The sequence below is a fragment of the Panthera leo genome, chromosome B4, assembly GCF_018350215.1.
Source record: "Panthera leo isolate Ple1 chromosome B4, P.leo_Ple1_pat1.1, whole genome shotgun sequence".
In the NCBI taxonomy this organism is placed as follows: Eukaryota; Metazoa; Chordata; class Mammalia; order Carnivora; family Felidae; genus Panthera; species Panthera leo.
Window position 1 is genome coordinate 78,806,199 of NC_056685.1, and position 17,662 is coordinate 78,823,860.

General features: G+C 51.2%; 1 protein-coding gene across 2 annotated transcripts; it reads right to left on the reverse strand.

Annotated features, from left to right (window-relative positions):
• Positions 1-258: 258 nt before the first annotated feature.
• KRT3 (keratin 3) lies at positions 259-6,363 on the reverse strand. 2 transcript variants are annotated; one of them, XM_042944561.1, is made up of 10 exons: positions 6,018-6,363; positions 5,704-5,915; positions 4,447-4,667; positions 3,841-3,901; positions 3,397-3,492; positions 2,954-3,118; positions 2,406-2,531; positions 1,853-2,073; positions 1,422-1,456; positions 259-942 (listed from the first exon to the last, which is right to left on the reverse strand). In XM_042944561.1, exons 1-10 carry the CDS (start codon positions 6,361-6,363, stop codon positions 584-586), a joined length of 1,842 nt encoding a protein of 613 aa, XP_042800495.1. In that variant the 3' UTR covers positions 259-583. The 2 variants fall into 2 exon arrangements, with proteins under 2 accessions (XP_042800495.1, XP_042800493.1); XM_042944559.1 differs by having other exon boundaries at positions 5,704-6,363.
• Positions 6,364-17,662: the final 11,299 nt, after the last annotated feature.

Sequence of the window (17,662 nt, forward strand, 5' to 3'; positions counted from 1 at the left end):
TCCTCCCACCAGGCCCCCAGCGCTCAAAGAACAAACGAACCACCAGCTCTTGCCCGTTTTGATACCATACAGTGGACAGGACAGTCGGGAGTAACTGCCTTAGTCGTGGAGGAAGAGCACTCCAGCTGTTCTGTGAACAGCACAGCCCACTGGCACAGAGCGAGAGGAGTCAGTCCAATGGGGAGAAAGGCGGCCAGGGAGGCCCCGAGGCCTGATGTGAAACACAATGCACTTTATTGGCGACAGAACGGTTGGCAGAGGGGTCCCTGTGTTATATACATCAGCAGTGGTAACCATTCCACCAGGGGCGGGGGGGACCCCAAGGGCAGGAGAAGGCGGTGGCTGAGGCCACACGTGGACAATCACAGGCACAGACCGGAGCCCGAGAGGGCGCCTGAAATTCTCACGGCAGCGCTCGGCCAGGAGTCTGGATGGAGGATCCAGTGCCCCGGATCTTCCAGCCCCCAGAGAGCGGGCCCCGGGAGGGTGGGCTGGGGTCGGGAGTGGGGGGTGGCACTGAGGATGTCGCTGACATGGGCGGGGAGCAGGGGCTGGGGGCGCGAGGCGCTGCGGCGCGCGGTGTTTATCTGGAGAAGCGCTGCGAAGACTGGGAGAACTTGACGCTGCCGCCCCGGCTGCTGCCCGAGCTGAAGCCTCCGCCACTGACCCCGCAGCGAGCTCCGGAGCCAAAGCCGCCGCTGCCGCCTCCGAGGCCGAAGCCGCTGCCGCCGATGCCGCTGCCGCCGCCGAAGCCGAAACTGCTGCCGCCGATGCCGCTGCCGCTGCCGCTGCCAATGCCGATGCCGCTGCCGCTGCCGCCGCCGAAGCTGAAGCCGCTGCCGCTACCGCCGCCGCCGCCGCCTGCCCGGCCGAAGCCGCCGCCGAAGCCGCCGCCGTAGCCGCCGCCGTAACCACCTGCAGAGCCGCCGCCGCTGACCACCGCTGCCGGGGAGAGGACAGAACCACGATCAGCGCCCCTCGCCCTCCTAGCTGTATCATAATTAATGACCCACGGGGCCCGGGATGACGGGGAGGCGACCAAGGCAGCTTTGCACCGGTTGATCATTGTGGCACGTTCTAATGGCATAGGGTGCTCATCCCATAGTGCTAAGTGGTTATGAAATCTCCAATAGTTCCTTCTACTCTTGATGCCCCGCCCCCCACGCTGGAGACTTTTCCAGAATTTCTCCTCTCATGAATAGGCTCCCTACTGCATACTCCCCATCCCATAGACATCTATTAATAGTGCCCTGAACCCAAAATAATTACAGAAGCAGGTCTGCTGCCCCTTCTGCCCAGGGAAAACCTCTCCAACGTCCATAGAATTTTTTTTTTTTTTTTTAAATAAGGTGCTACTGCCCTGTGTGATTGCAGGTATTTCAGATTCGGTTCTCACGGTCATGGTTATTCTGGCTACTTACAGATGCTCACAGCGCTCTGGCACTCTCCAGACATCCTACAGGACAAAGCCAGAGAAATAGCTCTGTCACAAAGCAAATAACCAGCAATTTTTCATGGATGAAGGTGATGAATTGCAACCTGAACTGAATTCAGAAGCCAAGCAGAGCAGTACCCTAGCCTTGTCCACAGAGGGATGCCAGCCAGAAAAGGCACCTGCCTCCCTGCCCAAAGATTCTGTTTCATTCAGAACCCCTGTGCGCCCTTGGTCGTGAGTGCACTTTGGCCATCTATGGAAAGAGTGGGCGGGTGAAGGCCTCTTCAGGGCCTACTGACAATGATGGGTCCTCTCTCTATACAAAAGGCCTCCATTCCCATGCACTTAGTCACTCATCTGACCCTCAGCATGTGCGCCAGGTCAAGAAAGGTAGGGAGAGTGAATTGGAAGCCCCACCTGCACTCCTCGCCCTCCAGCAGCTTGCGGTAGGTGGCGATCTCCACGTCCAGGGCCAGCTTCACGTTCATCAGCTCCTGGTAGTCCTTCAGCAGCCGGGCCAGGTCATCTTTGGCCTGCTGCAGGGCGGCCTGCAGCTCTTGGAGCTTGGCATTGGCATCCTTGAGGGCCAGCTCCCCACGCTGCTCAGCTTCGGTGATGGCCACCTGCAGGTTGGCATTCTGGAGGATGGGGGCAGGGGGGGGAGGCAGGGGAAGAGATGAGCCTAGCAGGAGGGTCCCAGGCTCTCTGAGTCTTACCATAGCTTACCCCATAGCAAGCATCTGAAAGCCAGGCAACATCCCCCTCTCCCCAATACCTCTATCTTTTCCTCATCTATGGAGATATTTTCCCCATGGATTACTAGCCATCTGGACTGGCTCGGTCTTTGAACTTGCCGGAGGTCAATGCTGCCTGAGATGACCCCAGAAGTCCATTCCAGACTAGGAGTCCTGAGATCCCAGCCCCACTCCCCACTGGTCCATCCAGGCGCCTATATGCATTGCCCTCCCACCTGCTTCTTAACATTCTCGATCTCGGCCCGCAGCCTCTGGATCATTCTGTTGAGCTCAGAGATCTCACTCTTGGTGTTCTTCAGGTCATCTCCATGCCTGCCGGCCGTGGTCTGCAGCTCCCCAAGCTGGAGAACAGAAGGGAAGATCGGGTGTTAACGCGGCTTTGCCTGACTTGTTTCTCTATCCCTAACATCACCCACCCAACCTTGAGGTGCTTAGTAAGCATTTGTTAAAATGACATTGAATCCTATTTCAGCAGGGACACTTCTGTGGCAGCAGGGAAGAGAATATCTGGGTCACGGTGGTAGGAATTCCCCTACCCTGCAGTCTAGAACAAGCTAGAACCAGTCCCATGTGGCCTGGCAAGGGACAGTGGAACCACCTTCCTCCAGGGATAGCCAAACAGCCATTAGAAGGATGTCTCCAGAGGGTAGAAGCAAGAGGGGTCCACCCAGTGACCACCAGGGACCCACCACCCAGCAGTCCCCACAGGCCACAGCCTCCCTGAGACCCTCAAGGGATCCTCTGAGAGGTGCCTAGCTCCCACCTTCGTCTGGTACAGGGCCTCGGCCTCTGCCTTGCTCCTCTGGGCAATGTCCTCATACTGGGCCTTGACCTCAGCGATGATGCTATCCAGGTCCAGGCTGCGGTTGTTGTCCATGGACAGGACCACGGAGGTGTCGCTGACGTGGCTCTGCATCTGGGACAGCTCCTACCAACACAGAGGGGCCTGTTACTTCTCAAGCAGAGGCCTGCAGAGAGACTCCTGAACAATAGACCCATTCTCCGGCTCAGTTCTGAATGTGCATCTGCCCCACCCTGCCCCCCCAGCCCCTCAGAGAACCCGTGTCTATTGTCCATCTTGTGGAACCCCAACAAGGGGCCAGCCCTATCTCTAGGCTCAGTCTTCCTGGGCCCTAGATACCAAATCAGCCCAGCCTCTAAAAATATCTCACCCTCCCTGGCTCCCCTCTTAGTAGGAAACGTCACCATGTCATAGAGGGTCGTCAGGAAGTTGACTTCATCCATTAAGGCATCTACTTTGGCCTGAAGCTCCACCTTGTTCATGTAGGCGGTGTCCACGTCCTGAGAAAGACAAAAGCATTAAGGCCTCGTTCCCCACAAGGAACAAACAACAAACTGCACGTGCCACAGGAAAGGGTCAGGACAGGCTGGTGATTGACCGGCCCTTGTCCGAGACTGGTCTCCACGTGAAGGAGTGACTCGTGTCTCACTGGGATGGTTACTCAAAAATGAAAAACCAATGAACTGGCTCTTGGGGATCTTTCCAGACTATGATGCACCTGGCTTCTGTTTTTTTGCTTCAACTGCCTGAACTCGGCAGCTCTGTGGCAGTGGAGTAGGAAGGTTCCCCCAGCTCAGCTGGAAACCCGTGCGTGTCCACAGCCCCGGGAACCCCACACACAGCCTTACCTTCTTCAGGGTCACAAATTCATTCTCAGCAGCTGTACGTTTATTGATTTCATCCTCATATCTGTAAGGGTTAAAAAGAAATAGCTGAGTTTGGGTTTCGAGGTAGTCATAAACACTTTTGTCTGAAACTCTGAAAGTTCATCTCTCCATCCCTCTGTCCCTCTGCTGCCCCTCTTAGCTGAACACACCCTCTTTACTCGCCCCTTATTAGCTAGGAGGACCAGCCACTCTAGTCTCTCCAAGCACACTGGCCTGGTTTTAGCACTGGAAGTCCCACCTCCTGGGAAACCCCTCGGTCCCAAGGAAATCGGACCGTCGGTCAGCATGCCCTGAGTTGTCCCGGCAATCTTCAGATCCTAGAACCCGAATCTTCCCCAGCCGGGATCATGAGGAAGTGCTTCCTCAGCCCTAAACTCATCCCACTTGCCATGACTTTACTCGTCCTTGGGGAAGGAGGGCGAGTGGGGAGCCCAGCGAATCGAGCTGCCCTCTGCGAAGGTAAGGAGAGGAAGATGAGCTCATTGGCACCACTGCCAGCAGGTGGGAGGAAAGCAGTAAGGGCCGGGGCTCCGACACAGGGCTGCCGCTCATGTCTCTGTCACTCACTTCTTCTTGAAGTCCTCCACCAGGTCCTGCATATTCCTCAGCTCCGAGTCCAGGCGGCCCCTCTCCCCCAGGATGCTGTCCAGGTAGCTCCGCTGGTTGTTGATGTAGGTCTCAAAAAGGGGCTCCAGGTTGCTGGTGCCCGTGATGGAATTTGTGCCCTGCTGCTGGAGCAGGTTCCACTTGGTCTCCAGGACCTTGTTCTGCTGCTCCAGGAACCGCACCTGCCGCGCATCGGGGGGGAAGCCGCATCAGGCAACGCTTGTGGCAGAGGAGCGGAGGGGCCCCGGCTCAGGTGGGACTGAGCCTCTGAATCCCCCCATCCCCCGGCACAGAGGCCCAGAAGGGATGCGAAGCTAGGCTTCTGCTGTAGCTGGAGAGGCTACGGGCAGATGGCCGCTCTGGTCAGGCCGCTAAAGATCCAGCACCACTTTGGAAAGTTACAGAAGGAGGAGAAATGGGTGGGGAATCTGGAAGTAGCCCCTGTCCAGAAGCAGAATGGCAAAGATGACCCCTCGGTGTTCCCCGAGGACTTCGTGACTCTATCTCAAGGTCCAAAATGACAGTACACTCTGCAGAAATGTTCTTGAGCCTCAGCGGCATTCTTCCTACCTAAAGCCTTGCTGACGCTCAGCCCTTCAAAGGATGTGACTCACTGGGAGCTGATACTGATTGAAATGCCGCAATCAGCACCACAGGAGAGAGCCCGCAGCAGTGAGCTACCCTGGTCTGGGGGACACCAAGCACCTTTCTCCTTCTGACCTGGTCAGTTAGGGGTGCAGACTGGTTGCTAGCTCCTCTGCAGCCCTGTTGAGACTAAGGTTTCCAGGTAAGCCCCTCTAATCCCTTCTCCAGGGCATGTGTCTCCTTTGCCCGGCACAGCAGCGTGGAGGGAACAGGCCTCCTGGGAAGCCTCATGTCTGATAAACGCCCACTCCTGGGTCAGACCCTTTCCTGCCAGTAGCCATGGCTCTTCCCATGTGTTCCCAATGCTGCCAGCCTGGGCATAGATAAGGCAACAGGCAAGAGACTTGAGCAGGGAGCCAGACAGGTAGGACTTAGGATGTCCAGGTCCAAAGAGGAGCCCATTGTCTTTCCTACTCAGGTGACCATGTCGGCAAACTCATCAGCCCCGAACATCTTCCCAGATCCTAGACTTCCTAACCATCTCCCTGCAGCCTGGCTCATCCAAGATTGATCCTAAATGTTAAACTCAAAGTCCCAGCCTGGGAAATGGGGGCCCGGTCAGAGTTTCATCACCTTGTCGATGAAGGAGGCGAACTTGTTGTTGAGGGTCTTGATCTGCTCGCGCTCCTGGGTCTTTACTTGCCCAATCTGGGGGTCGATCTCCACATTGAGGGGCTGCAGGAGGCTCTGGTTCACAGTCACTTCCTGGATTCCCCCAGGGAAGCCACCAGGACCAAAGCCACCGGGCCCACCAAAGCCACCAGGCCCTCCAAAGCCACTGGGCCCTCCAAAGCCACCAGCCCCTCCAAAGCCACCAGCTCCACCAAAGCCACCAGCCCCTCCAAAGCCACCAGCTCCACCAAAGCCACCAGCCCCTCCAAAGCCACCAGCCCCTCCAAAGCCACCTCCCATTCCTCTGCCACCACCAAAGCCACCACCAAAGCCACCTCCAAAGCCACCCCCAAAGCCACTGCCACAGCTGCTACGCCCTCCCCCAAAGCCACCAGCCCGGGAGCCACCGGCCACGCTGATGGAGATGCTCTTGTTGCCACCCAGGCTGTAGAGGCTGCGACTGCCAAAGCCACCCGCCCCACCCCGGAACCCGCAGGCCCCTCCGCTGGCTCCCCCCGAGCGGGCCACACAGCTCATCCTGCTGCTTCCTGAGACCACGGCAGAGCGACCTGAGAAGCCCTGGCCGCCGCCGCCAGATGTCTTGCTGACTTGTCTGCTCATGGTGAGGGAGCTTGGTGAAGGAAAAGTACCAGAGTTAAGCAGGACACTGAGAGTCAGAGGAAGAGGGAAGGGAACTGAAGGCCTGTGCAAAATAAATCCCTTTATATACATCAAGGAGGTTGCTGGGCTCAAACGAAGGAGAGATAATTAATCCCAAATAGTCATGGGTTGGGTTTGCCTCCAAGGCAATAAGTTTGTTCCAGGCTACTAAACACACCTTGAAAATAATCTGAAATGGTAAAAATGCTAAGGTGGCAGGCTTACCTGGCAGGGGGTGGCTCCCGGCACTGCCCCATGCTTGGGCATGGCCACCTCCTTAGCTTTGTCTGACAGGACCCAAGAGGCACACTCATCCTAGCCAGGTGCCCAACAGCCATTTGTCTGCCCTCAGCTGTGAAAAGAATGGAGTGAAAGGTGGGTTGGGGACATTCTGGTTGTCTGGGTAGTGGAAACAATGAAGCCCACCCAAGCACTCAAGGGAAGTATCTCAACAGAAGGGGTGATTCAGTTCACTCCACAGACAACACATGGTCATGGAGTGTCCCCGGCGGGCCCCACTCTGTGCTGGATTTGGGGTGAAAGGATGACCTCCCTGCCTCCCTTTCTGGAAACAAAGCTCAGATCCCTGAAAACTCTGCCTCCTGCCTCCCCGCCCCCTGCCGCCCATCCCAGGCTGTAGTTCAGGAGACAGAGGTATTGGGATTCATGACTGTTTTCTGAGAAAAGGGGCAGTAAACACCTATGCGCTTTGATGAGTCGTTAGCAACATTCAGTATGAGAAATGTTTATTGGTTTGCTCGTTTGTTTGTTTTGAAAACTTCCCAGAGGAACCATACACTATTCCACATTTTGGTGTAGCTCTAAAGCTTCCTTTCTTGCTCCCCACATGTTGGGCACTTCTCTGGTTTCAGCCAGAGGACTAGAGATTCAAACACAAGTTCTACCACCAATTCAACAAATAGGTACAGATGGCCTACCTCGTGCCCGGCACTGTGCAAGGTACAGAGACTCATTGGTGAACAAAATACATGGATCCCCTGTGAGACCGCTCCTCGGGCTGAGGGGCTGTGCTCCTAGAAGTCTGTGGCCTCAGCATCCATACCCCACCCCCAGCCTCAGGAAAACAGACCTGGCAGGGCCCCAGCACTGCCATACGTGTCTGACTCCAAAAGCCTGAGAACTGCCAGCCTGGTGTTTTTCAGAAGCTTAGGTACTGGGCTTGGCTTGTCCAAGAGGAAAGCCTTCCTGCCAAATTAGCCGCTTATCTCTCCAGGACAGGCCTTTTTTCATTCAGTGTGCTGCACGTTAGGCCCTGCTAAGGGTGTAACCTATGCAGCCTTGGCAGCAGCTGTCTCAGATTAGGAAAAAGGAGGAAAGGACAGGGGATGTTTCAATGCTGGGTGGGGCTGGGAATGGCCCGAGTGCAGAGGAAATGAAATTTTCTTCAGTGACCTGGTTCTCCTATTTTGTCCTTCTCTCGCCCATTTGTTGCCCACAGGCTATGCATCCTCTTGGCCCCTTCCCCAGAATAAAGCCGTAAGCTTTCCGGGAGTTTATAGTCTTGGTAATGTACTGGATCCCTTCGTTCTTAGCACAGTGCTTTGCCAATAACAGGTGCTGATAAAAAATTGTTTGGTTGAATGAGTCAATCAATTAACTGACGAATTAATGAATAAATTAAGCCTTTCCTGGATTACAACCAAATAAAACTGGTCAAAAATGGGTTCATGGGGTGCCTGAGTGGCTCAGTCAGTTAAGCACCTGACTCTTGATTTTGGCTCAGGTCATGATCTCACGGCTCGTGAAATCAAGCCCCGCATTGGGCTCTGTGCCTGACAGCACAGAACCTGCTTGGGATTCTCTCTCCCTCTCTTTCTGCCCCTCTCCTGCTCACATACTCGCGCTCTCTCTCTCAAAATAAATAAACTTTCTAAAAAAGAATTCAAATCCCATTACATGAGGTACCCCAAGTTAATTGAGATCATCTCAACATGAGGAATCTGGACACCTCAAATTTGGTGTACAGCTTAAGAAAATACACATGCAAAATGAGTGTCGCCTCTTTTCCAATGGAAAAAATGTTGTAGAATCACAGTATCAAGAATCACTGATCAATCAATCAGGAACCACTCAATCAATTAAGGCACGCACTTGTCGGTATGAGCACTGGGGGAGGTATGGAATAGTTGGATCACTATATTGTACATCTGTTAACTGTATGTTAACTCTACTAGAATTAAAATAAAAACTTTTTTAAAAAGTGGTCATCCTAGGGGCACCTGGGTGGCTCAGTCAGTTAAGCATCCGACTTCAGCTCAGGTCATGATCTCGCAATTTGTGGGTTCAAGCCCCACGTTGGGCTCTATGCTGACAGCTCAGAGCCTGGAGCCTGCTTCAGATTCTGTGTCTCCTTCTCTCTCTGCCCCTCCCCAACTTGTGCTCTGTCTCTCTCTCTATTAAAAATAAATAAATGTAAAGAAAAAAATGTTTTTAAAAGTGTTCATCCTAAAAAAGGAAAAAAAAGAACAATCACTCAATCAGAGGGGTGGGGGGATGAACAAAACAGGTGAAGGGGATTAAGAGATATGAACTTCCAGTTATCAAATAAACGAGCCTGGGGCCTGTGAAGTCAATAGTCTTGCAAGCCTTTTTATGGTGACAGGTGGTAATTACACTTATCGTGCTGAGCGTTTTGTAATGTATGTAATTTTAGAATCACTATGTTGTACACTATGTTGCACATGAATATAATACTGTATGTCAATTATACTTTAAATTTTTTAAATCTTTTAAAAATTTAAAATTTTCAAAAGAATCAATCAATCACAGAATCAGCTTGAAGTTGACTGGGCATTTGAGGTCCTATAATCTGCCCCCTGCCCAGTACTGGGATTTCCTCTCTAGCAGGTCTGAACTAGATCCCTGACCTTCCAGAGCTGTTGCCCAAGGCTTAATGACATGTGAAGTGAGCCCACGGCCCAGATCGTGGCCGCACACAGACACGCTCCTCCACTTGGCTCCCTCCGAAGAACTAGACTTTAAAGAATGAACCAAACCCAGAGTTGGGCCAGCCCCACCCCATGACTAACCATGACCAAAGCTGCATATCACAAAAAATTAGGCCATATTTCTTTTTCTTAATATTAAAGAGTGTGCACTTTGAGGCCAAATAGACCCAGTTGTTTGATTTTTTTTTTTTTAATGAGGTATAACTGACGTACAATGTCATATTAGTTCAGGTGTACACAGGCCCAGTGTTTAAATCTCAGCTTTGTCATGACACATCCATGAGCAGGTTCTCTGTGCCTCAGTTTCCTTATCGAAAAAATTAAGTTTTTAATGATACCTCTCTCATAAGGTCATTGTCATGCCTGGAAAGTACCTAGCACACTACCTGAGTTCAAGCGGTGTTCACTATTATTGTTAACTGTTTGTGTTTGCAACCCACGCAGAGAATTTCAGCTTCCACACCCGTCAAAGAACCGGCCCCATAAAATGATGAGTCCATTTGCACTTATCCATGGCGGCCCTACAGGGGATGTGAGCACAGCTTGCGGCCCGATAGATAGCTAGATAGATATCAACTCCATGACCTGGGGTGAGGGGAAGCGGACTTCAGCTGCCAGCCTACCAAAGAGAAACCAGTGAACAAATATGAGAAGTGTTTACTGAGCATTGACTCCTCAGTCGCCATGTGATAGAGAGAATGGTTTCCAAAGAGCTCACAGTCTAGGCAAGCCAAACAAAGCAAGACTGTAAAACTACGTGCTGTGTAAGGAGTGCTGTGAGAGCATGAAGAGTCAGAAAACAGAGTCGCATGGGAAGGCTTCCTGAAGAGACATGGGCCAGAGCTTTCAAGGAAGGCAGGATTAGACAGAAGGAAAAGCATTTCATCCCAGGAGGTCATGAGCCAAGGCTCAGTGTTGAAAACAAGCACAGTTGGATTCAGAAAGTGGAGACCATGGTGGACTTTTGTCATTTGTGACCACGCAACATCTGTGAACACCTTTCCTACGTTTCAGTCATTTCCCACATTGTGATCCCCACCTTCCTAGGACAAAATCCAGAAAACACATTCCCAGATTGCTTTGCACCTGGAAGCCAGGACTGTGACCTACAATGTTCCAATGAGGTAGACCCTCGTGAGATTTCAGATTCTGATATAGACAATGTAAGGAGACAGCCATGGACAGACAGAACAGTTTAGCTTCTTGGAGGGTGCAATGATGGAGACATCTGGGCCTCCATGGGCAGAGGTGGGATGTTGTCATTTTGCCCCAGGCATCATCGGTGCAGCAACAGTGGTCACACTGTTGTCACCAGAGATGCCTCCAGGTGCGGCTGTGCATGGTTCCAAGCTACCAAGCTCCCAGAGAGCAAACGAGCAATAATGTCCTTTCATATATTATTTTCAGTTTACATAAGACAGAAGGGATGCTCATATTTGCAAGCATGAGCCTTGATCAATTCAGTGATGAGATAGACCTGGAAGGCAGAACGGATGGAGGGCCTGCCTTTTGTGCCGGACAGAACAAGGCTGCTGCATGGCCAGGTGCCAGCCCTGAAGTCTAGGGAATGGATCCTTGGGATTCTTAAACTCCCAGTGAATCAAGATCCCCAACTGCTCCCCACTGGGGGCAGCCATGACCAGAGCCCGCTGATCCTGAGCCATACTTGCCATTCCTTCAGAGGGAATTAGCTTGGAGAAGAGTCTTTGAGAAGCAAAGCCACAGCCACCACAGTCATCACCTAGTACTAGAGCTGGGACCTCCCCAGCCAGGGGCAGAAGGAGTGAGAGGAAGGGCTTAATCTATTCTTACTCTACAGCCAGGGTTTCAAAGCGGACATCGCTCACGAGGGAACCGGAAGTAAACCAGGGATTGGGGGTGCCTTAGTAGGACTAGAACATCAATTCTGATTGGAGAGTCATGAGTGATACAGGTGATGCCAGGGGAGGAAGCAATCCCAAGTTGAAATTTATGATGGTCCAGCCCAGCCCTCTGGACTTGGGGACCCAAAAAATATTTGGAGAAAACACTTGTTGGTTTACACTCACCCTGAACACCTGGATTATTTGAAGCTTAACTAAATACCCTAGGTTCTTTCTCCCTAGATAAATGAGTGACTCACTGTGTTACAGTGTATAAAATCAGAGCCTCATAGGGTGCTGCACCCAGGAAGCCAGCCAGAGCACTCCTCTGCCTCCAGGTGGTCCCCTCACTTCCCTGCGGCCTCTCTTTGCTCTTCAGGATCCCCACGGAAGGCTGTTCATCAAATCTTCTGGCCTGCCCAGGCCAGCAAGCCACCACCCTGAGCTGAGGAAGTTCTTCTTGGCTCTAGCTTCAATGCCCTCTACTCCAGTAGGAGCCTACCTCTTCTTCATGGAATCAGTGAAGTTGGGGTTGGCAGGGGTCTCACCCACCTGACCACCATACCACCATGGCACCCACCCATCTCCAGATCTGAAGGCCCCTTTTGACATTAAAAATTATATTGACAGGGGCACCTGGGCGGCTCAGTTGGTTAAGCGGCCAACTTCAGCTCAGGTCATGATCTCGCGGTTCATGAGTTCAAGCCCCGCGTTAGGCTCTCTGCTGACAGCTCAGAGCCTGGAGCCTGCTTCGGATTCTGTGTCTCCCTCTCTCTAATCCCTCCCCACTCATGCTCTGTCTCTGTCTCTCTCTCAAGAATAAATAAACATTTTTTAAAAATTATATTGACCTTCACGTAGGTTAGACTCTATCCTTTCAGGGTCATTTGAGAACATCTATTTTTACTGTGAATTCAACTCTGCCTCTCTCCCTCAAAATAAATAAACATTAAAATTGCCTTTTATACTCGCCTACATTTCAAAAGGGTAACACACGTGTGTGAAAGACATTTGATTTATTCAGTCTACGGACACGTGTGTGCATTTGGAGGGTCAGAACCCTGGCAGTAACCCAACAACCACCTGAGATCTTTAAGCCCCAGGTCTCAAACTCCTACCGATCAGCCTCTTCCACTGTCCATTACACAAGGCTCACTGTCCCCTGCTGGAGCTCCCCGCGGGACCACTCCCTTCTGCGTGCCGTCACTGCCAGCCCTCCCTGCCTTCGTGTCCATCAGCATCTGGTCCCATCAGGCCTTCAACGGATGTGAACTGAACTGACATGACTTCGCTCTTGTCTGACCCTCCAGAGTAATACACACAAAGCTCCCTGACTTCTGCACAACAACTATTCCAATATTAGAAAATGCTGTTGAATTTCCAGAAGCTGTTCTCTAGGTTCAATACACCCAGACCCTCCTCCCAGTCTTCTTTCTGTGCACGTGCCTTCCAGGACTCTTCATTCTGTCCACGAAACTCTTAAAATCACAGTGCTTAATGAAGATATAATGTTCAGGGGTGACGTAGTATGTGGCAAAACCCCTAGGAAGACCCTCACTGTCTGTGACGTGGACACTGTGCTTCTTTCACTGCAGGTTAAGGTTCTGTCCCTTTCTTTAACTGTTGGCTCATGTGGGTCCCACCTGGAGATAAGAGAGGGGCTTTACCCAGATAAACCAGGCAGTCCTGGGCTTGAATCCTGGCTCTGCTTCTCACTTGTGTTCTTGGGCAAGTTACTAAGCTTCTCCAAGCCTTAGTTTCCTCCTCTGTAAGATGATAATAATAGCGAATTAATCTTCCACAGTTGTCGCAAGCATAGAATTAAATAATGCATGGCAAACTCTAAAGATGGTACCTACACATACTGAGTACTCAGGAAACAGTCACTATTATTTTCCATATGTCATTGTGTGTCACTTTGAGATGTGCTTCTGTCCTAATGTGAGAATAGGTAGGGCCCCTTCTGCTGCTCTGGAACATTCACAGGTTAATTCAATGAATTAATTGCTCTAGCAAGGACCCGAGCACCCTGTGTTCTCCATCATATTCTTGACTTAATACCCTTCTTCTTCCACAGATGCAAACATCAGCTCTAATCAGCCTTCCTGGGCTCTGTCTACTTATAAAATGAATACTTATTGAGCACTTAACTATTTACCAAGCACCATTCTAGGCACAAGGAAAGCAATAGTGGACACAATAGATGAGTCCCCACTCTTCTAGAGTCCACAATGCCAGTGGGAAACAGACAATAAAGAAATAAATACATGCTTGTCAGGCAGTGGAAGGCACTACCAAATAAATACAGCAGGAAAGGGGGGTAGACATGACAAGGGGTGCTATCTCATAGAGAGTGGTCTAAGGGGACCTGAGCGGATAATCTGAACACAGTGAAAGAACAAGACATGCAAACATGTGAGTAAAGGGTGTCCTGGGCAGAGAGAACCACAAGTGCAAAGGCCCTGAGGCTGAGGCAGGAGAATGGGGAGCATTTGAGGAACGGCATGGGGCCAGCAGAGCTGAAGCAGAATGAGGGAAGAGGTGAGAGGAGATGTCACTGAAGGGTTTCAGGAAAGAGAGACAGAGCATGAGCAGGGGAGGGTCAGAGAGAGGGTGACACAGAATCTGAAGCAGGCTCCAGGCTCTGAGCTGTCCGCACAGCCCGACTCAGGCCTCGAACCCGCTGACTGCAGGATCATGACCTGAGCTGAAGTTGGACGTTTGACTGAGCCAACCAGGTGCCCCGACGTGAGGTGACTTGTAAAAGGATGAGTCTGGCAGCTGTGTAGAGAGTAGGTTATGAGGTCAAGGCAGACTGTGTTGAGACCCATTTCACCTTCTTTACCTTCCAAGACAGAAACTTGCATCCTGATTTTAAATAACTCACTTCCATGTCCTGCTGTAAGAATAAACTGAAGGAACAATGGCCGCAAAGCAGACTTACAGAGAAGATAAAAAAGACAATAAAACCGAGAGGGAGGCTCGCCCTCAATAACGCTTTATCTAAGCAAGATTGTCCTGAGTGATAGGAGCTCTCCACCACGTTTGTGCTGAATCATGTTTGTCCAGTACGCTTCTCAAACTAGAGATTGTCAGTAGCAGAAATCCCATCTTGTCCTCCGTGGGAGATTCCAAAAACAACTTAGGAAGTTATGAAATAAATTGCCTGAAACAAAAACTAAAAGAGGCGGGGGGGAAAAGGTCAAGTGATCATTTAACCTGGGAAAGAGAAAGTTAACAGGAAATTTAAATGTATTTTTCCGGGCAATGATTTGAAAAGCAGGGCTCTCCTCTCTGCTGCAGCTTTGAGGGAATCCAGTTGGACACCAGGCAGAGGGTGCTATCACGGTGGGAAATAAGGGGACCACAGGATATTATGTAATTAGTCCAAGGAGACAACACCCAGCATAAGGAAAGCACGCAGCAAATATCGAAGGAATGGATGTCGCTAGGGGAAAGATGATTCTACCAGGAAATAAGGGAGTGACGAGAAACCTGTTGGGCCCCGGAACGTTTGCTCACAGTAAACAAGAGTGGGAAAGGAGGCAGAGCAGGGCCAAGGTTTAGCATTACAGCTGCCTGAAGGGGAGAGAGGTGCACGTGTGGCACTTCCCAGATGTGAATCCAAAGCACACCCTGGGCCTGAAGGCCACACCCCAAAAGCAGGTGGCCCAGAGTTCCCTCTTCATCTCTTCCAGGTTATATATGTGCATGTTTTTATCTAGACATTATTACCCTGATTGAAAACTCCTTGAAAGAATCGTCTAATTCTTATTAGAACTTTGCCTAGGACATCCGTTCATTAAACCAATTCACATTGGTTCATTAAACCAACATTTGTGAAACATCTACTATGTGACAAGCACACTGGCCTTGAAATATCAAAATGAATAAACACAGTCCCTACCCTAGAAAATTCAAAAGCTAATAAATGGGTGGATGGATGGGTGGATGGGTGGATGGTTGGATGGATGGATGGATAGACAGTAGATGGATGGATGGTGGATGACAGACAGGTGAATGGCAAATGGCAGTCCAAACTCTTTCTCCCCAAAACCTCTTCCTAGCTCATCTAGCTTCTCCTTTGAATTTTTGAGGACCAAATCCACAGCACTTCAAGTAAAAACCCCACAGATGCAAGAAACCATGGGCAGCAACAAGCCTGAGTCCTGGGGCTCCCACCAAGACCCTTCATGGCCACGGTCCTACACTCCCAGCCTTCTTTCCATGGGATAGAAAGATGACTGTTAAGTCTCTACCTTCAAACAGCAAAAGGGTGGAACAGGTGCTAAAATGGCTTCTTCCTTCAGCTTGCTCCTTCTCTTTGCCCTGGCCGGACCCACTATTCCCTTGCCTCAAGGGCTAACAAAGGAGGACTCAGCTCCCTTAGTTATTTCCCTAGATCACTGTCTCATTAAAACTTGACCATCACTCTCAAGACATGGCAGTGGACCTGCCTTATTCTGAGGTCCTCTGGTCCTAGAATCCAAAACCTGAGTCCCCATAGCAGGCAAAACCAAAATCCCACAAGGGGGCAACACTAAATAAATCCCTCTCTGTTATATCCTTCAGTTTTACTAGCAACAAGGCAGGAAGACTTCAGAAGTGTTGGCAAGAATTTTCTGAAACTGGGAGGGCTGGACTCAGAGCAGAGGGTCTTGGCAAAGGGGGAGGGACCTATGCAAATAAGGTCATTGCTTGTGAGCCTGGAGCCTGAGCCAAACCACCAGTGAGGTTGCAGCCAAGGCTGGAGGTCAAGAGCCTGAAGAGTGGGGGTCAAGGCAGATGAACCAAATATAATGAGTTAAACATCTGCCAACTCACATTTGGGCCATTACAATGTGAGAAGTGGTTTTAGTACTCCTCACGTTAAAGCATTTGGGGGTGGGGGGAGGGTGTGGAGACTGCAGGGCCTTCCAAAGGGTAATACAGTCTGTGTCTCCATAGCTCCCTGAACACAAAGAGCTGGCCAGATCCAGTTCAAAGATCTAAGAGAAGAGCGGTGCCTATCATCTCAGAGTTGGACTTTCCCCACAAATAATAATCCCCTTTCAATAGCCAGCCAGCTCCAGACCTATGGCTCATGGCCAGGATCCACTCCCCTGGATTGTTCTGGTAACAGAGACCAACAGGAATGCTTTTCTTCTTGTAGGTGAACCAGGAGTCTTCTTTATAGAAATGAAACACAAACAAACTCACATAACCACTTTCCTGCAGAAACACATTTATTCAAAGACACACACGCACTTGACCTGAGTTTCCTGTGTAAACCATTATATCCAACTAAAGAGGCCCTGGAGGCCTAGCGGTGCCACTCAGGCTGGCTAGTCCCACACTTGACTTGCTCAGCGGGTATGAGAAATTCGGTAATCTGCCCCCAGCTCCTCAGGGTGGCCCATCACAACCCGAACCTTCCTGATGGGTGAACTTGAGAAGTCCCTCCCTTACTGCTAACCTTTGACTCCTCCTCCCAGCTCCAGGAACTTAGAAAAGAGCCAATTCAGCATGTTCCCAGGGGAGGGGCTCAGTGGTGGGAAGAAGTAAAAGACTTCCTGGTCTGACACATGGCGGTGAGCCCCAAGACAAAGGGGAGATTAGGGCGGGGCTGAAGAAGGACCAGCCTTTCCAGCCCAGGGAGCACAAGCCCCTGAGATTAATGCTTTGTTGCCTGCCCATGCTGCCCTGAGCCCACCTCCAGGTCTGTGTGAAGGCCACTTGGGCAGGGACAGGCCCTGGGCAACCCGTGTGCCCTTCTGTCTGCACGCAATAAGGACCCCATGGGCACTGTGCTGGGGGGACTGGAGTCTGAATGAATTGCCTGGCAGTCCAGGGTGGGAAGCTCCAACTGAGTGGCCAAGGGAACGAGTGCCTCCTGCATCTGCAGTCGGAGGTATTTAGGTCAGACCACACGGGGAACGGTGCAAGAAGATTATGCTCCTCGGCATAGCTTGAAATTGGTCCAATATAGAAACAGGGTGTCCACAAATGCTATAACCAGACCCCCACCTCTCACTGCCCTCACCTCATCTTCATTTCCTTATCTTCATTTCTCCAGGGCTGGCCCAATCAGGCAGCCTCACCTTCTACCGCTCTAGCAGACCTGCCTCCCGCCCCCCACGTCCTCACCACTCAGGGACAGCAGTATGGACATAACCCTAGACATAATCACCTGAGATGGGAAAGTGGGCAGGGCATGAAAGCTCTGCGAGAACAACATGCTTCCATCCCTCCATCCAGCAATCGGGATCTTGTTGATTCTTGGAAGAAGTTCCAGAAACCCTTGCTGGTCCAGTTAGATTGAGTCCCATGCGTGGAGTTTCATGAAAGTAGGGAGGCCTTGCTAGACACTGAGTATAAACTCTCCATAAGCTCCCTAACCTCTCGTTCCATATTCATTGGAGACCCCTTGACTGCCTCTCTTCTACCCCT